At 36.9% G+C, this 21,130-nt stretch overlaps 1 protein-coding gene across 11 annotated transcripts in view; it reads right to left on the bottom strand.

The window, feature by feature from the left end:
* LOC150091249 (tyrosine-protein phosphatase Lar-like) overlaps positions 1-21,130 on the bottom strand; it is a 1,641,114-nt gene that overhangs the window by 55,430 nt on the left and 1,564,554 nt on the right. For all 11 annotated transcript variants that reach the window (XM_090374921.1, XM_090374965.1, XM_090374991.1 and 8 more), the window contains one exon: positions 3,472-3,606. In XM_090374921.1, coding sequence (XP_090231047.1) covers positions 3,472-3,606 — 135 coding nt within the window. The remainder of the gene's footprint in view (positions 1-3,471; positions 3,607-21,130) is intronic.

Here is a 21,130-nt window from a genome sequence, read left to right as displayed (position 1 = left end):
TGTAAAACGGATGCAAGAAAACAGATATCCAAAGGCTATCCTGGAATGGATACCTCCTGGAAGAAGGAGAAGAGGAAGACCTAGGAGGACATGGATGGATGGAGTACGGGAGTGCATGACAGCCTGAGGCTTAACCGACCAAGACACCTTGAACCGCACTTTATGGCAGGAAAAAATTCCTAACAAGAAATAACTTGTAGGCTGAGGGCTGAGGAAACCCATTGTAAATGGAAATGTATTGTAGCTATGTATTGTAGCTGAAACACTGGATATTACATTTGTTGCCTTGCACTCACTGGAGGAACAAATGGCAGATGTGTGGAAAAGAAATGTTCTGAGTTCATGCATGTGAAACTTAAGGTTTTTTTTTTTATTATTATTATCAGTTTACCAAATATATAAATCCTGAATATAGTCTTATACAGGGGCTCACGTAGTCTCATAAACATCACAGAAAATGAGACACCTTAAAAATGTCATGTAATCCATCTTTATTGATATTGGAAATAGCTCTAATGGTTCCACTTCAAAATGATTTTTATTTCATATTCATCCATTTTGCCCATAACAATTGGCCTGTGCTCCCAGATTACTGACCCCCCCCCCCTCCCGCTGCCATCAAGATGTTGTTATTTGGTTTTTTAGAAGCATTAGCAACTAAGGCTATATTGCTCTGGGGATATGCGGTGGTCATTTCCTGACCTTTCCACATCCTCCGTATTTGGTGGTCACGGGCTCGAACCCCAGTCTAATCAAGAAGCGTGTGCTATGCACTGCTGCTCCTGCCCACCTGACTATGGAAGCGCCCCTGCCATCAAGAGAGAGCAGTATACCTGCTTGATCAAGCAGGTATACTTATACCATGATGAACTTATGATTTAAAACTAAATAGAACTATTTACTTTTTGTAAAAGCTTTAGCAAAAATACAGAGAATCAATTGGCATCCAGGCAATAATGTGAAGCTTATAGTAATAAAATGGCTTAAAGAGCAATGAAATACTAAGAAGAATTATAGCAAATCTTTTAGATGATGATTAAATGATTCAGCTATGCATATTTATTAGTAACCTACCTCAGTATTTTGTTTAATTTAAATGAAGTACAAGAGAAAGGAATAAAATAAAAAATAAATATAAGACATCTATTGAGACATGCAAATCTGAAAAATTATAATTGTGAAGCAGCAGCAGCACTAATTCACAATTTAATTTTTTTTGCATATAATTTCTGTAACCCTTCAAACAATTTTTTTTTTTTTAACAATTCTTATAAGATGAACAAAATGTCTTAAGTGAAGTCCTGTCTTTATTTTTTTACCCATGTAATTCATTTAAACTCAGCAGAATATACTGAAGTAGGTTATTAATAAACAAGCATAGCTGAATCATTTAATCAAGAGCAATCAAATTTTATATCAGGGAAGGGGAATTGCCTTTATATGTCCAAAAAAAATATCCAAAATTAAACATCTAAAACATATGATTTTGTATAATCTTTTGTAATGAAAAGCAAATATATACATTTCTGAAATGAAAAGTAAATACATTACTTTACATTTCATTACATTTTTGTAATGAAAAGTAAATATATACATTACTGAAAATGTAAATATATTCATCAGTTAAGCTGTTTTATATTTTATGAAAGTACAATAAATAATTAAAAATAAATTATTATGACAAAGTCATAAAACTCTTGGATGCAAGAAACAGCTGTGGCATTATTTGCCTTGGCTTTAGTGAAGCTTTTGGCATAGTTTCTCATAAAAGGCTATTATATAAATTGGAGAAAAATTGGATTAATGATAAGATCCTTCACTGGATCAAGGGCTGGTTATAAGATAAGAGACAGAGTAGCCATATATGGGCATTCCTCAGGGTGGACCACTGTAGCAAGTGGAGTCTGTCAGGAATCAGTACTGGGGCTACTTCTGGTTATCATCACCCCTAACGACACTGATGAGTGGGTACAGAAGAAGTTGTCAAAGTTTGCTGATGATTTATAGGTAGGAAGGGTGGTTAATGATCATAATAAGGCCTTGTTTTAAAATTACTAAGATCAGTTCCACAAATGGTTTGAAAAATGGCATCCGAACTTTAATGCTTTTAAATGTAAGGTTTTGCATTCTAGAGAACAGAAATTCAGACAATACTTACAAAATAGGGGGAAATGGAGGTTAAAAGTGGTTCAGGAGGAAAAAGACTTAATTCAATTTGGTCAGACATGAAATTTACCACATAGTGTAAACATGTAGCTATGAAGGCACATGGTGTCCTGTGTATGATATATAATAGTGAAATTGTATTTAGGATATTGTGTTCAGGTCCAGGAGCCACACTTGAAGAAAGGCACAGAGCTTCTAGAAAGGGTTCTGAAGGACAAGCAGACTAGTGGGAGGGGAGCCAAATTGATGACCATATGAAGAATGGCTTAGAAGATGTGGACTGCAAAGTTTGGTAACTAAACATCTTAGAGGTGAGTGACCTGATAGAGGTATATAAGGCCTCAAAGGTAATCAATAAGGGAGTTATATTTTCAATGGTGGTGGGGGGGGGGGGGTGGAGAGGAGAGGCATTAGGCAGCACAAATACAAAATTTTGAGGAGTAATACAAGTTTGGACTCAAATGTTTACTTTTGGGCAGCATGTGGTATATAACCGGAATGAACTGTCTGCTACAGTGAGTTTGGTAAAGCTCAAAGCAAAATTGGATAGCTACTTTTTTTGGTGATGGGAAAGTTTGAATAATAGAAAAATTTTTTTTCGATTTTTTTTTTTTTTCTGGCATCTGCCACAAAAAAAAAAAAAAAAATCTGCTTCTTTGCATCATTTAACTATTAGCATCATTTAGCAATACTAATATTGCTAATACTAATGAAAACAAATGGTACAACAGATAGGGAAATAAAACCTCTGTGCATTGTGCATGTAGAGCCAGAATGTAATAAGAATAGTAGTCCTGTTAATGAAGATGAAAATAATGAGGTATAGAGATGGGCATTATGAAGTTAAAGGAAGTATGGTGTGGGAATTAAGTGGAATACATTACGGTTAAGCAAAAATATGACATTTCAAAAAAAAAACAAATTAAGGGTAAGAGGGTGGAGGTGAAGGAATGAGTACTGAAAAATAATAAATTAAAAAACTGAATAATATAAGTCTGGAATTGAGAGGGGGGAAAATATAAATAAATAATTTGAGAAAAAATTGGCAGGTTTTTTATTTTGAGTGGCAGATATCCATTAGTATAATGTTAATAAAAAATTCAAATGCATGAATATCAGGAATCTGAATATTTTATTTACTTTATTTAATTATATACCAAACAGAGGCTTCAATGATCTGTTTTTTTACTGTTTTTAAATAACACAGAAATTTTCTAAAAGATCAGAAAGTTTCATGCATGACTTTTCTGGGGTTTAAGAGACAATTCTGCCTAAAAATTATGAATTATTTGTAAAAATGCTTACCCGAGCCATTTCTTTTAGCTTTGTTAACATAACTACAATATTAGAATTGTGTTCCCATAGCATTCTCCAGAAGTCTTCTGTTGTTTCTGCTAAGGGACCCTGGGTGGCAATGTAGGCATTTCGATACCTGTAACCCTAAATTAAAAAATCAAGAAAGCAGAGAAAATTGCAAAAATTCTACTTAAAATATAAGAATTCTAATAAATTGAATTGAACTTTGATAATAAAATAAATGGCATATGAATCTACAGTTAATGATTGAATGTGAACTAATCCCAGATAGTGAAACAGTGATGCAAGAAAGATTTCAACATTGTATCACCGTTTTTATGGGCCTCCAATGTTAATGCTAGTTAGAATGCATAACAAACAAAAATTAGAACAAACTTAACATACACAAAACTTTAACAATAAATTCCAACATAATTTCTTCCCCTTTCCCCTCTCCCCCCCAAACTGAAAAACACAAAAGACTGTTAAAAGAATCCAACAGATCTGCTCTCAGGATGAGGAACTTCGATATTGAATTAATGTCCAACAACAGCAACATCCCTCATTCAAATACCCTCATAAATATGAGGGTATCATTTACCCATTACAGCTAACCAACCTCAGCTCCTCAAGGATAATAACATGAAAGAAGCCCTGAAGCTTTCTGCAGGACCAGCTTATTTAAAATTTTGAGAACCAAGAACCAATTCTTTATCCAGAATAAGGGGCTTCTCCATCTCAACTGGCACACTCTATGGGTCAGATTTTGAATAGTGATAAAAGTAGTTTATTCACCTACTCAATGCTATGGCATTTTTTTGGTTTGGGAGCATGAAGGGGAGGCCCTGTCTAATTTCTGTAACTGTATAATCACTGAAATTAATACTGAAGTGTCCTTGGAAATGGTCATTAATAGCAAAACTCTTCACTTCTTGGATGCCAACAACAAAATATTTCATACTTTGGTATACAGCAAACCTTTAATAAATTAAATTAATTACAGATTTGCTGTATACCAAAGTAGATACTAGAGCCTATAGGATGCACATATGGCACCCAAGTGATGCATATATGCATACTGACTGAACTCAGTGCTTGTTTTTATATTTGGTATGATTTTTAATTTACTTTTTGCTTGTGTTGAGGTTAGTTAATGTATATGGAATAAACTTTTAATAAATTTTGAGGTTTGTGGTGATTTACAGCTCAGCCCAAAAGTAGGTGTTTACTTTTAGCTATTATTTATTTATTTTTAGGGGAGTATTAGTGGAGCTGCTCCTCAACATTCCGAAAATTATAGCACACTAAATGCACCCTCCTAAATATAGACAGCAGCAAATATGTTAAGAGGGTAATAGAATTCTCCACTCTTCCAACTCCCTTTCCCCAATAGACATAGTTTACTATCTTTGCTATAAGTTCGGAGAGCACTACATAGGCTAGACATTTTGAAACCACAGAAGAGGATAAATGAACATGTCCACCACTTGCGGTGTAGTGAACATGTTCGTTGTATGCCCTCCCCTGCACTTATAATGTACACTATAATGGGGAGGGATGCAAGTGAAATGGCTACTCCATCACTGAGAACCATGGGTGGAACATTAGAGAGCCTAGGATTCTCAATGTGGCCACTACTTCACATTCAGGGAAACTTCGTAAATTTCATCAAAGAATCAATGGAAGAATGACTGTTCCCAGAGCTCAGCTCATTCTATGGGTCTTTGATTATCTGTTTCAAAACAAGAAATGGAATGCCAATTAACATTTAACTTATTTAGTAACTCTCTTTCTCTCGGTCATGTAGAGGACAATTGTCCCGCAATTTCTGCACTTGCAGATTGGTTTTTTCTTTGTAATCTCTTAATAGTCATTTTTGGTAATCTATTCAGAGATAATAATATGAATAGATTAACCAGAAATTTTTCTCCCAGACACAAAAGTTTCTGGTATTAAAAGCACTGACATAATAAATGAGCCATCTGACACACAACCTGATACAAAATGTGTATTTTGTTGAACAAGAAAAAGATTTGTTTCCAGCATCTTTATTTCTAAAGATGGCTATTTGTTTTGAAGGAATATTTCTTTTGAAAAATAAAAACTAAGTTGTTTTTTTAGTGTCATGATGTGCAGGTAAATTTAAATCTGTTTTTAATTTCTTTAAGTTATATAGATAATTTTAAGATGTTTTATGGTACTTCCTGAGTCAGTGAATGAATGAATCGTTGTCCTCCTTACCATGAAAGGCTTCAGTTCAGTAAATTGCAGCTTTGGAAGTAGGAACCTGCAAAGAGACCCGATTGAATTGTTTAAGGCTTTAAAATAGATTGAGTAAAATAAAATGCTGATGGCATATGGCACCCCTTGCTGCTCTTTCTCAGCTGGTACACATTGGGGACAAATTTAAATTGAAAAAGGATACCTGCATGACAGATGTATGAAAATTTGTTTTCAGTGAGAGAGAGTGAATAATTATTGGAACAAGCTACCACTGGTGTTGCAGAAGTTAAAAGTCTGAATAAATTTAAGGAAGACTTATACAAATTATTAGAGGGGATAGCAAGTCAAAGAGGAAACTTAGGAAGAAGCTAATTTTTGTTCAAGTGCTACATTATCAGTATTAGTAATGGCAAATAATGCAAGGGAGTAAGCTTATAAAGCATCAGCAAAAAAAAAAAAAAATAAAAATAACACTACTTCTCATATCACCTGTCCAGCCCATACAAAAATTTGTTCAGTTTTTCCTTAAAATTAATCAAATTACCTACTTCCACAACACTGGATGGAAAGTCATTCCAATAATCGACTACCCGCTTGCTGAAGGCTAATTTCTGCACATCTATCCTGCAACCCATATTTGAATTTATGTCCCCTCATGTGTGTTATCTAAGCAAATGGAAGGATGCCATTTGCAATTGGCTTACTCAATCCATTCAAAGCCTTAAATACTTTAATCATATTCTACAGGCGTCTGGTTTCCAGATGCTGCAATTTGAAAAACTGAAGTCTTCTTTGGCAAGAGTACTCTTTTGTATTCCTTACTACTATAGATGTTGTGATGAAATTTAACAACACGTAGGCTGCTAGGGCCATATTGTGTCTTTCTATTGGTTAACAGGAAATATTAACTTTATTGTAATACTTGTTATATTTTATGGTATAATCCTATGTTATTTAGGAAGGCAAACAGTTCTGTTTTATTAGGGTCATTTCCAAGAATATGCATTAATGTTAGTGAAGACTGTGCATTAGCACATGATTTAAAGCTGTTTGAGCGGATGTTGAGAAGGTGAGGACAGTCCACTAATAAATGATGAATAGTCAATTACACGACATGTGCATTGAGGAGTGCTGTCATTCATTAATAGATAGAGATGTGAGGCGAGTATGCCCAATTCTTAGCCTTTCTAGAATTACTTCTTCTTGTCTGCTTTTCCGAAAGCCGGAGAGCCACAGCTTTGGATCTGGTTTTATTCGGTAAAGTTTGTTCCCTGGATAATCTCTCCAGATTACTGACCAGCTGTTGTAACATGCTTTACAGATGATTGGTTTGAAATTGATATATGGAACTTAAAAAGTCTTTAAAATAGATGTATCTGGTTGTTTGGTGGCAAGATCTGCTTTTTCATTTTCTGCTATCCCAGAATGACCTGGGGTCCAGCAGAATGTCACAGTTTGGTTTGACTCATTACATGCAAGTAATTTAGAATGTATTTCTTTTATTACAGGGTAAGAGGAGCTGGTATTATTTCTTATGGCAGAGACAGCACTGAGCGAGTCAGTGTATATTAAAACAGATGGAATTAGAAGTTCAATAATGTGATCCAGAGCTAAGTTTATAGCATAAAGCTCAGCAGTGAAGATACTGCACTCTACTGGTAATGAAACAGAAGTGATGAATGATGGGAAGATTGCTGCAGCACCTACTTGGGTCTCAGTTTTTGATCCATCTGTATAGATTTCACATGCCTTTGAATTAGAAAGAGTAAGTTGCATGTAACTGTATGATATTGGAAGGAGACAGGGTGTTCTTTCCCCACTGTTGAAAATAGTCATCATATATTGCACAGATATTTGTCCAGGGTGGATCTGATGGTGTCATGTCCTGAAATAAATTACCGATTTCTATATTCCATGATTGAGCCAGTTCTTTAAATCTAAGTGGAGCGGGTCAGTTTTCATTTGGTTTACTGTTGTAAAATGACTCACATTTGGTATTGTACATACATCTCCAACAAGGGTGAGAAGGAAGACTGCAGATTTTTGTTATGTTTTTCTGCGAAGATGTAAGGGAGGTTCATGGGCTTTGATGTAAAGGCTCTGAACTGGAGAGGTTCTGAAAGCCCCCCCTAGAGCAACCTCTCAGAGCACTGTGCTGCATGGTGTTTAATCACTCTAGAGTACTTTTCCTTGCAGAATCATACAATGGAGAGCCATAGTCCAAGCGAAACCTGATGAGAGCTCTATAAAGATGGATAAGGGTATGTCGATTAGTGCTCCATGATAAAGATGACACACACCGGAGGATATTCAACTTCTTCAAACAGATAGTTCAAAGATAAGCCACATGTACTTGAAGGTTCAGTTTCCTATCTAGTATCCAAGAAATTGGACAGTGTGAGCAAGAGGACTGGCACATTATTTATTTTTAGGTGTGGATCAGAATAAGCCTCAGGCTTCCTTTCACCATATGGCTAATAATAATAAGTGACTGAAGTTTGCAGAAATGAGTGCTAGTGGATTTCTGTTCAGCAAGATGGTATCCATTGCATAAGGTCCAGGATTGAATTCTGTTTAAAGCAATTGGTAGCTGTCTTTTGATAGTATTCATACTTTGCAATTGGCAGGATATGGTGAGGTCGTTGGCATACATGTATACTTCAATCGTTTTTGGAAGAGTTTCCAAAATATTGTTGACCCTAATCGCAAATAGGGTTGGACTTAATATGGAACCCTGTGGAACACCCTCTTCTTGAATGTGAGATGCTGACAGCATATTTTTATATCACTTGAAATGTGTGTAATTTGAAAAAGTTCTAAATTCAAGGGAGGTAGCCTCTCAGCTCCAACTGATGCATATCTTTAATGATGCCATGTGGTGTCAAATGCTTTATGAATATCACTAGATGTCTCCTGATGAAGGCATTATGAATGTTGGATTCAATATTTACGAGTAAATCTAGGGTGGACCTGTTTTCACAGAAGCCATACTGGTGATTAGAAAGTAGATTTTGGGAGTCTAGAATCCAGGTGAGCCTCTTATGCATCATCCTTTCAAAGATTCTGACTAAATAGCTTGTCAATGATATTGGTCTGTAATTCTGAACTAGAGAAGGATCTTTGCCTGGTTTTGGAATAGCTCAAATATATGAATTATGCCATGACAGAGGATATGTATTTTCTTAGAAGATCCTGTTATAAAAGAGTATGTAGAGATCGGCTTCACATATATGCTTCAGCATACAGTAGTTTTGGAGATTTCCTCAGATTCTTTGAGCTCAGCTACAGTAAATGGCTGGTTATACAAAGTGAGAGTCTAGTTATAAAATTAAATTTATGATGTTCTTCATCAGTGTTAATGCATTGAAAGGAGGTCACATAAGAGGTGGAAATGTTATAAAAAGATTCTGCTAAAGCATTTGCAATGTCAGTAGGAGAGGATAAGTCCCACCCATTGCATTGTATTATCAGAGATTGGAGCAGTAGAAATTTCCCATTGAGAGCTTCTATTTTTTTTTCCAAAAAATTCGAGTTTCAGTATTTTTGTTAATAGTTGAGGCGAAGTTAAACCAGGAGTCACGTTTTGCTTTCTTCCTAATTTATCTTGCTTTGGCTCTGAGTTTTTTGTAAATAATTAGGTTGGCAGTAGTTGGAAATTTGTGAAACTAGTTTGGTTTTTTTGGTTTTTTCCAGGCACAGTTTTTTTCTCATTTCGCTCTGGAGCATTCTTCATTCCACCACTGATTTTGGTGTACAAGCTTGTGCTGATCAGATTTTAGAATGGAAATTTCTGCTGCAGATAATGTATGGCTGGTAATGTGATCAGTTATGTCATCAATATGTTTTTGCCGACATATAGGTTGTCAAGTAGGCCACAAGTTGAATAATTTTCCCAGTCTGCTTTATGAAAATTCCACCGTTTGTGATTGAATTGAACTGATGATAGGAAAATGGTCACTGTGGAATGGATCACTTAGCACTAACCATTCCATGCTTGGAAAAAGATGCTGAACATATGGATAAGTTTATGACTGATGTAGTAGCTGTAGTTAGTTGGATATGAGTTGGAAAGCCAGAATTTAACAGAGTCAGGTTATGGTTATCCAGGAATGTTTCAATTAATTGGCCTCTCCTATCCATGGTGGAAGATCCCCACAATGGTTGGTGACCATTGAAATCGCTGAAAGTTGTGTGATAAGATTATCAAGTTCAGTCTGGGAGTAATGATAATTCAGTGGGATATAAATGGATGCAAGGTTAACGGTTAAGGGTTAACGATATTCCCATTGCTATCTGAACCACTACAACTTCAAAGGAGGTTTGCAGCTGGAGATGTCTTGATGGTATGGTAGTTTTGACAAGAATAGCCACCCCCACCACAAGCAGGAGTGTCAGAATCCCTGTCTCACCTAAACATAGTACAATTTTTAAATTTTCAGAGAAACTTGTGGTGATAAAAAGATGTGCTGTAAACATACACTTACTGCATTTATGGATTTATTTGAGGAAGATTGATCTGACTGTTTTTTCTGAGAAGGTTCTGTCTGCTTAGTTTTGATTTTTAATTTCTGGGAAAGGTTGGGCATTTTGTATTCCTGGTGTCATTAGCATGTAACTCTAGTACTGTGTCATCATCTGATTGAACTTCCATTTCCATGTTGATATTTTGTTGTTTCACTTTCTTCTGATTTTCAACAGTTGCTGATTTTGTTGTTTCAAGCAATGTTGATATAGCATCAGTTGGGATACTGATCAGTGTGTTGCTGGTTTCATTGATTATAGGTTTCTTATTGTATGTTAGCACAGTTTTTGCCCAGGTGGCAAAGAAAATATTTGGTTCTATGGAAACATCTGCTTGGGTTGCAGCTGAGCAACTGTTTTTGGTGACCAATGTATATGATTAGCTAGGCATGGTTAGCAGTATTTGCTTTCTTGCTTCAGGGTATGTAACTTTATGCTCCACTTTATACTTCTGGATTTTTTTTCCCTGTTTTTCAAAGGTCACACACTTCAGAAAATGCAGGTCTCCTTGGAGCCACAAATAGGGTACACAGCATCGCCTCAGCATGCCGTCTGAGAATGGCAGTACTTCTGGTGCTTAAAGCAGTGAATGGTATTTGGAATGTAAGGTCAAATCTTGTAGTTTAAGTAACCTGCTTTAACAGAAGATGGGAGATTTGGAGTACTGAATGTCAAAATAATGGACCTGTTTGGTAGTAGGCTGCCATCTTTTTTTGTCATAATTCTCTGTGCATGGGTCACTTTTTGTTCACTAAGCCCTTGTATTATCTCTTCTTCAGACATATTTAGTAAGTCCCATTCACTGATAACTCCTTTGGAGGTGTTGAGTGGTATGGGCATGTTGACACTAGAATATTGTTAAAAAGTTGTTAATTTTAACAATTTTTCTGAGTGACTTGGCTTAGAAGCTTCAATTAGAAGGTCTCCAAAATTGGAGATGTTTAACCATTTTAGGATATCCAACAATCAATTCTAAACATTTCTGTATTAGTAAAGACAATAGTTTGCCAACAGGTTGTGTGGATAGTGAATGCATTATGAGAAATGCTGGCATGTCTGCAGTTTGTTTTTCTGTCCATAGTCTCTTTGAATGATTCGTCATGCTCTGAGTCAGTGTTAACAGGTCTGGAGCCTGTGGGCTCTAGTGGTGGATATGTATTGCCAGGGGCGGATTTAAACTTGTCGCGGCCCTAAGCTAACACGTATAAGGCCCTTCTCTCTTATAGTTTACCTATGACAATATTAAAAAAGAATTTTTTTAGATGGAGTGAGGCCCTAAGCTGTAGCTTGTTTAGCTTATATGTAAATTCGGCCCTGTGCATCACAAACCATCGCTGCTCTTTTTAGCCCTGGAAGAGGGAATTCCTTCTCCCAGGTTACCGGCTACACCATGTGGAGGCAGGAGCAGTGATTTGGGAAATGATGAAGCTCACCAGCTATTCAATATCAGGCGTATGTGTTTGAAGTAATTTCTCTGACACTGTGTGCATGTATGCACATGCACACAATTCTAATACTTCTTCAGCTTCTGGAAACATTCCTGATAGGTTTCTTTTGGAATTGCTAATAATTCCTGTGAAGCATTCAAAATAATTTCCTGAGTCACAGAATAAATAAGAAAGGCAAAAAATAACAGCATTTGAAATGAGATGCCTAAGAAAAATTTTAAAAAAAAATAATAAAATAAAACTAATGAACAAGCAAGAAAGGATCTAAATTTTGATTGCAGCATAATACAACTAATCTACAAAAAACAACTTCAGTGGTTTGGACTTGCACCAGATGAAACAACAAAGGCCGCCTATTAGCACTGACAGGAAGAACTGGAGATAAGAGACCACCAGGAAGACCCAAAAGAGAATGGCTCCAATGTCTAAAGGAGAACACAGGCTTTCAGAGTTATTCAGGAGACCGGCAACAATGGAGGTCGATATCCAAATAGGGACAATTTGTGCCAAATGGGAGAATAGAATGATTAGCATTAGCATTAGTAGAGGCATTTGATGCAAGAAAGCAAGCTTATGCAGCATCAGCCAAAAAAAAAAAAAAAAAACCCACTTCCACTTCACCCCTCTGTTCGTTCAAAATACCTGTCCAGCTGAGCCTTAAACTTATTTAGGCTATCAACCTCCAACACAAGGGATGGAAGTCTGTTCCACCAACCAACCAACCACCCGCTGGCTAAAGGCAAATTTCCGCACGTCTATCCTACATCTGTCTTTCCTCAATTTGAATTTATGCCCTCTCAGGTGATTTTTCTGGGCTAGAGGAAGAATCCCATCAGCATTGAGCATGCTTAAACCATTCAAGGCTTTATACACCTCTATCAGATCACCTCGCTGGTGCCTAGTCTCCAGACACTGTAATTTGCAAAACTTAAGCCTTTCTTCGTAAGAGCACCCCTTTGTTCCATTCACTAATCTAATTCACTGTACTCGTTCCAGCAGCTCTACATCCTTCTTGAAATGAGGTCTCCAGACCTGTATACAGTACTCTAGGTGTGGCCTGACCATCGCCTTATACAATGGAATAATCACCTCCTTATCCCTGCTGGAAAAATTCCTGTATATCATTGACAATACTCCATGAGCTACTCTTGCAGCCCATCTGCACTGCTCAGAGAACTTCATATCTGCCTGCACAACCACCCCCAAGTCCCTTTCATTCTCTACCACTGTCAGTGTAGTACCACAGAGTTGATACGTTGCTCTGGGGTTGCTGTTTCCCATGTGTAGTACTTTACATTTGTCAATGTTAAACTTCATTTGCCACCTCTCAGCCCATCTGCTCAACCTTTCCAGATCCTGTTGCAGCAGCATAGTGTCAGTAGTGTCCTTGACAACCCTGCCAACCTTTGTATCATCTGATGATGAATGGAAGATAAAATTAACTTATAGGAAGTAATGAGAGGGGTTAGTAAAATGAATGAAGGTGGAATTTTTGCTATTATAAAGAAATCCAGAACTGGGCAGGGGATACATTCAAATTACAAGAAAAGAGGTTTAGACTAAGTTTAGTTTCAGCCAGCAAATCATTGATTGTTGGAACAGATTGCCTTCACAGGTAGTTGAGGCTGACAGTTTGAATAAATTCCAAAGTCAACTGGATAGTTACCTATGTGAAGAGAAAAGCAAATAATTTGTATTTTTCTTGTATTTGTATTCTACTCATGTTTGTTTTTGTTTTTTTTTTCCCCAGTCAGTGCAGAAAAAGCCTGTGGCTTTCTTGCACTATATGGCTATTATTAACCTGACATTTCTTCTCCAACCCCCTAGGGGTTCATATTTGATGAGCATGGACTTGGCACACCCAGGATCCTGAGCTGGATATCATCATTCTTCTCTTTCTTGGTAACTCAGGAAATTTTTTGGCTGGTGCAGCAAAAGCCTCAGGCTTCCTTGCACTATGTGGCTAGTAATAATAATAATAAATAATAATAACACTGAACTGATATATTATTCTGGGATTACTGCTACCATCGTGCAGTACCTTTAGTTTATCAATGCTAAACCCAAATTGGTTTAACCCATAACTGATAAATTCAAGATTTATCAATGTTAAATCTCAGTTGGGCAGTAATAAATGTTAAATCCACTTACATCTGTCCAATTTTTTCTGAGTATGTCTTAATTCCTGTCATTAATCACTCGGCCGACTTTTGTATTATCGGAAAACTTGGATATTTAGCCTGATATGTCTTCATCAATAGCATTAATAAATACTGAAAACAATACAGGGTCCTGCATTGAACCCTGAAGGACTTCACTAATAACATTAGTCGATGAGGAGCAGTGCCCATTTCTGACCTCGCCGTCTCTCTCTCTCTCTCTCTCTCTCTCTCTCTCTCTCTCTCTCTCTCTCTCTCTCTCTCTCTTTCTGCTGCTCAACCATCCCTTTATCCATAGCAGTAACTTACTCCCAATGTAAGTTACTGCTTACCCCATGCCACATTACTCCAATTTGTACAGGAGATTTTCATGCAGACAGTGCCAAATGCCTTACTGAAATCTAAACATGTGATGTCTCAAAAAAAAATTTTTTTTTTCCAGTTATATGTTACTTTGTCATAGTAGTTAATTGGATTGGTCAGACAAGATCTCCCCTTAACAAATCCATGCTATGATTTCCATATAACCACAATCCTGTCAAGATGATCCTGCAATACTTCTTTAACCACTGAGTCCATTATTTTTCCAGAAAGAAAAGTCAGGCTTACAGGTTTGTAATTACTCAATTTGCCCTTAGATCCTCCTTTGTGAACAGGGATAACATTTGCACATTTCCAATCTATAGGACGTCTCCAAAATCCAAGGATACTCTCATAAATATGGCCAAAGGTTTGCTTACCTCTCTTCCTTCTTATTTTTAATATAATGTTATAGATTCCTCCACCCCACAGGTGCTTTATTTACTTTTATCTTCAACAGTTGTTCTTCCACTTTCCAAATATCAACAGCAATTGATATTTCTGGTAATTTGAGCCTTTTTCTTTGTTACTCTAGTCTAAATTATGATTAATTTAAAACTGCCACATGAAATTATGAGATTTGAGTATAATAATGTTACTCTGTAAGCAGCTTATGTAACAGTAGTATGCTATTTTAAGTCACATTATGTAATACAGTTATGTTATAAAACAATGTTTGTATTATTAAAAGTTTATAAATGTATACAAATTTATAAAATTTTATAAATGTATTATGAAAATTTATTTTCACTATAAAACATTGATATTTATATCATTAATATCTCCTCTGATGAAAACATCCATAAGAGGAGAAAAACAGTGTGATACTTTACTACCTTTCACAAAAAAGGCAGTTGCAGAGATATAGGAAGTTCATGCATTGTGGGTCCATAGTATATTTTTATAAATACAAATATATAAACAATATAATCTATTGTTTTATCCTTTACAGCAAGCTAACATTTGCTTATCTGCTAGATTCTACAAAAAATAAAAAATAAATAAAATAAATAATGTATATTGTGAAGGAAAAACTTTAAATATATAAAAAAAGCCCTGTATGGATAATCTAGGGCATCGTTGATCAAGACATGGATAATCAGGTTCCACTATACTACACTATACAGGCAAGCTGAAGATCCATCACTATTATGAATACCCAAAGACGTCTTCAGAATATACAACAGAGAAAAACATCTGTAAAAAACAATGATGGACAACACTATGTAGCCAACAGTGCAGCAAAACCATTGTTTCCCCAGGATCTTCTATCTCCCCCCACAAATGATTGGTGTAGTTGACAGCTAACCAAGGGTTGTTAAATATTGTTAATATTGTTCCTCGGGTATCACTCATTAAGAACAATGCAACTGAAAGAAAAATAGAACTTTGAAGAGGCCTGAATGAAGTGTTTAAGGCTTTAAATGGATTGAGTGAACTAAGTGCTGATGGCATTCTGTTCTTTCTTGGACAACATACATGACGGTACATAAACTTAAAAAGAATGGCTATAGGATAGATGTGCAAATTTTTGCTTTCAACCAGAGAGTAATTGATCGTTGGGATAAACTACCATCTCGAGTCCTGTAAGGGGTAATTTGAATAAATTTAGGATAAATTTAATTAGCATTAGCTGAGATATATGATGAAAGAAAGCAAGCTTATATAGCATCAGCAAAAAAAAAAAATCCCATTTCACCCATATGGTCACTCCAAATGTTTCTCTAGTGGAGTCTTAAATTTATTTAAGCTATCATCAACTTCCACACCAACAGATAGAAGTCCACTCCAGTAATCAACTACTCACTAGCTAAAGGCAAACTTCTGCACATCTATTTTACAACTTCTTTCCTCAATTGGAATCTATGCCCCCTCAGGTTCTTAATCTGAGCAAGCAGAAGTATCCCATCAGCATTGAGCCTGCTCAAACCATTCGAGGCCTTATATACACTTCAATCAGATCACCTCGCAGGTGGCTACTCTCCAGATGCTACAACTCGTAGAACTTAAGCCTCTCTTAGTAAGAGCGCTCCTTTGTTCCTCTCACCAATCTTGTTGCCCTTCTCTGTACTCGCTCAAGCAACTCTACATCCTTCCTCAAATGAGGCCTCCAGACCTGTACACAGTACAGTTCTGGAAGCCTCACTGCTCAGAGAACTTCGGATCTGACTGTACAATTACTCCTAGGTCTTTTTCATTCTCCACCTCCCTGAGTGTAGTACCAAACAGTTGGTATGTTTCTCTTAGGTTACTGCTACCCATATGCAGTACTTTACATTTGTCAATGTTGCCACTTCTTAGCCCATCTGCCTAACTTTTCTAAATCCTGTTGCAGTAGCATACTGTCTTTACTGTCATTAACAACCCTGCCAACTTTTCTATCATCTGCAAACTTAAACATTAAGCCTGATATGCCTTCATCGATATCACTGATAAAAAAACAAAACAACAATGGGTCCAGCACCTAATCCTGGGGGACTCGACTTATAACATTAGTCCACGTAGAGCAGCGTCCATTTATTACCACTCTCTACATACCTCTCCAATTTTTACAGCAGTCTTCCATGTGCAACAGTATCAAAAGCTTTCCTGAAATCCAAGTATATGATATCAAAATTATTTTTTGCATCCAGTTCTTTTGTGACCATATCGTGGTATCCAATGAAATTGGTCAGAGAAGACTTCCCCTTAACAAACCCATGCTGTGTCTGAACTATTACTGCAGTCTTCTCTAGGTGGTCCTGCATCACTTCTTTAAACAGTGACTCCATTATTTTCCACGGAACAGAAGTTAAACTAACAGGTCTATAATTATTTGTGTCACCCTTTGATTCCCTTTGTGAATTGGGGATACATTTACATATCTACAGTCCACGGGGACCTCCCCTGAATCTAAGGATACTCATTATTATGGCTAAGGGTTTGCTAACTTCCCTCACTGCCTCCTTCAATATCACTGGATAGATTCCATCTGTCCCAGTTGCTTTTTATATTTAACTTCAATAATTTCACCTCCACTTTGCTCTCTGTTATTACAAAATCATTTAGTTCCCTGTTAGAGTTTTGTAAACTTCTGTCCTTCCCTTCCTTACAGAATTCCTTATGGGTGAATGTAGATGCAAAATACTCATTCAGTTTGTCATCTGAGCAGGATCATCAACAGTCGAACCGCCAACATCAAGGGGGCCAATCTGAATTCGTCCTCTTCCTTCTAGAGTTTACATAAGTAAAGAAGTCTGTTGTTTTTCTTTGCATCCGATGCCAAGGATTTCTTGTAATCAGCCTTCACTTGCCTAACCTCCTTTCTGACTTTATTACAGACTAGCTTATATCTGCCATAGGCTTCTGTGTCAACTGATAATTTATATGCATCCCACACATTTTTCTTCTCTGCCACGAGCTTCATAAGTTCATTTGATATCCATTGAACAGTATTTCTTAGTTGGTATGAAAAGCCTAGTAGCTTCCAAAATTAATTCCTTGAAGGATTCCCATTTAGAATTTGCTGTTTTTAACATCATCAGTTCATCCCACTTTATAGAATTTAAAAACTGTCTGAGGCCACTGTAGGCACCTTTACGAAAACAAAAACTCTTCCCTTTACCCTTGATGATAGTTACATCTTTAAGTAAATCCCACAATCAGTACACTGTAATTACTATCATCTAGTGGTTCCTTTATCTGCAAATTCTTAATGCATGAATAATCACTGCTGATAATCAGATCAAGAGTATTACTCCCTCTGGTTGCCCCTCGAACATGTTACTGTAGAAAACAATCCACATGTTGCTGTAGAAAACAATCCACGTTGCTGTAGAAAACAATAAATCCACAAAAGTCTTGCTGGAATGTGAGAGACCAACCCCTTGAAGCAGGGGTTGGCAACCTATGGCTCTTTGAATGTGTAACTATGGCTCTTTTATCCCACATGACAAGAGGAGCGGCCATGGGCGGCAACATGAATATAATATTAGTGTCAGTGCAAGCAGCAAACACTTCTCAGTTTAGTTTGCCTGTGCATCATGAGCATTAATAAATAATATTTATTATTTATTAATAAATAATCATTCATAAATATAATATTTCAAAAAATATATATTTTCTAATAAAACACCTTCCTACTATTCTCTTTCTTAAAAAACTGTCCCTCCCCCAGTTTGAGCTGAGGTGTGGCTCTTTGGATTCTTTTTTTTTAAAAAATAGATCAAAAATGGCTCTTCACTCAAAAAAGTTGCCCACCCATGCCTTGAAGGTTGGTCACTCACACACTTCAGTGACTAGAAGGAAGGGGATGTTGTGGAAGTTGATAGCTTAAATAAATTTAAGGCTGAACTAAACAAACATTTGGAGTGACCAGATGGGTAAAAAGGGAAGGGTTTTTTTTTTTTTTTTTTTTTTTTTGCTGATGCTCTATGAGCTTGCTTTCTTGCATAATATGCCTGAACTAATGCTAAATCCACAAGTTCCAGTCAATATCTGGAAAGTTAAAATTCCCCATTACAACACATTCTGATTTACTGGCCCATTCTATTTCTCTGCATAACTGTTTGTTGTACTTATCAGAGTCATTAGGCCTATAACACACTGCTTCTCTAATTTTTCCTTTCCCAGTGCTTATGTCACACCAAACTGACTCAACATTGCACTGTCCACCCATATCAACTGGCTGCACTTTCTTATATTTTCTGTGTTTCTTAACTAATAGCACATAACCCCTCCTTACTTCCTATCTTGTCTGTACACATTGTACTCCCCAAATTCTAGTTTTGCATTCCTTATATTTATGCGACACCACGTCTCTGATATCCCAACAATATCTGCCTTTGATATTTTGACTAACACCTCAAATTTACTTACCAAACTCCTAGCATTGGAGTTTGGTAAGTACTAGAATCGTTTAAAAGTACTAGAACACTCCTAGAATTGTTTCTAATTCTTCAGTTTCATTTTCTGCCTACGCCAAAGCTCGCAACAATTGTAAAGCAGTTATTAATCAGTCCAAACTAGAGTTTGAACAGGCTAAGAGTAGAAAACTTGCTTCTTGCCCTAATGGTAGCCGGGCATTCTGGTCTCTTGCCAAAGCTATTGGCCGCAACTTTTGCCCATCTCTGCTCCCACCTCTGTCCAAACCAGATGGTTCTGTTGTCACTTCAGCCAAGGATAAAGCTGACCTGCTAGCACCCATTTTTCTTCCAGCTCATGTATTAATGATCTTGGTAAAACACCTCCCACCATTCCCAACACGCTCCATTCAATGCCTCCTGTGGTTTTCCGTCAAAAGGATATCAGAAGGATTTTGATGAATCTCGATGCTAAGAAAGCTCCAGGTCCTGATGGTATTTCTCCACTTGTTCTCAAAACCTGTGCTCCTGAACTTACTCCTATTCTTTGCCGCCTTTTTTCACTTTCTTATTCTAAAGGTGTTTTTCCTTCTGCTTGGAAATTTGCTCATATCCAGCCAGTTCCTAAAAAGGGTGACAAATCCCTCCCATCCAATTATCGTCCCATTGCAATTACTTCTACTCTTTCTAAAGTAATGGAGAAATCAATTAACCGCCAACTCTTAAACTACCTAGAAATCTTCCGTCTGATCAACGATCACCAGTATGGATTCCGTCAGTGTCGATCCACTGGTGATATTCTGGCTTATGTTACCCATTTATGGACTAATTCAATGGAAAGGTTCGGTGAAACACAAGTAGTTGCTCTTGACATCTCAAAGGCTTTTGATCGTGTTTGGCATAAAGGTCTTCTAAACAAGCTTCCATCTTATGGTTTGCCAACTGTTTTTAGTAATTGGTTATCCAGTTTTCTCTCTGATCGCTCACTGAGGGTGATGGTTGATGGCTCTCTGTCTTCTAACTTCTCCACTAATGCCGGTGTCCCCCAAGGTTCAGTTCTTTCCCCCACTCTTTTCCTCTTGTATATCAATGACCTTCTTCCATTGACTGGAAATCCTATCCATAGTTTTGCCGATGATAGCACATTGCATTCAACTTTCCATTTTGAGAAACCTTGTCCTGCTCAATTAGCCTCAACTTCTCGAAAATCTGCTACCAATTCCTTAAATGCCGATCTTCAGGTAATTCTCCAGTGGGGCAAAGACAACTTAGTTGATTTCAACCCTTCTAAAACTCAGTCTTGTCTTATATCTCGCAAAAAGGATTCTTCTGCTCCTATGCTTATCTTTAGTGACACTCCAATTTCTAGGCAAAAGAATATATCTCTTTTGGGGATTACCCTGACTTCTAATCTCTCTTGGCACAAGCACATTACAAATATTGCTTCCTCTGCATCTAAAAAACTTGGTTTTCTCTTTCGCTCTCGGCGTTACTTTTCTTCCAAACAGCTGCTCACTCTGTATAAATTGCAAATCCGCCCTGCCATGGAATATTGTTCCCACATCTGGGGTTGTGCCCCCAAAACCTCTCTCAGGCTTCTTGATTCCATTCAGAAGAGGGCAGTTAGGTTAATTAATGATTCATCTCTAACAGAGTCTCTCCACTCGCTGTCTCATAGACGCACTGTTTCTGCTGCATGCCTCTTCTACAGATACTTCCATGGGCACTGTTCTTCTGAATTGGCTTCTATAATTCCCGCTCTCTCTTTCAAAACAGTCCGAACACGTGCCGCCACCAGCCAACATCCATTTACTGTCCAACTTCAAACCCACAGAACCAACTTTTCATCTTCCTCATTTATTCATTCAACTGCCGTTTTCTGGAACAACCTTCCTTCATACGTATTTCCTGAAAATTACAATCTACAGAAGTTCAAGTCCAATGTCAACAAATATCTTCTTTCGTCTTCTCAATCTCCAACCCAAGCACGGTACTAAGTACTATAGGTTCTAATACCTCTCGTGTTTGGGGTTCACATAAAAAAAAAAAAAAAAAAAAAAATACATGCACCTGTTCTTATTCTTAGCTACCCTAACACAGCCCATGTATTTACTTG

Source organism: Mastigoproctus giganteus, chromosome 1 (genome assembly GCF_048544385.1).
Source record: "Mastigoproctus giganteus isolate SK-2022 chromosome 1, ASM4854438v1, whole genome shotgun sequence".
NCBI classification, from domain to species: domain Eukaryota; kingdom Metazoa; phylum Arthropoda; class Arachnida; order Uropygi; family Thelyphonidae; genus Mastigoproctus; species Mastigoproctus giganteus.
Note: the sequence above shows the minus strand (reverse complement) of the source record. Positions and strands in the feature narration are given on the sequence as shown.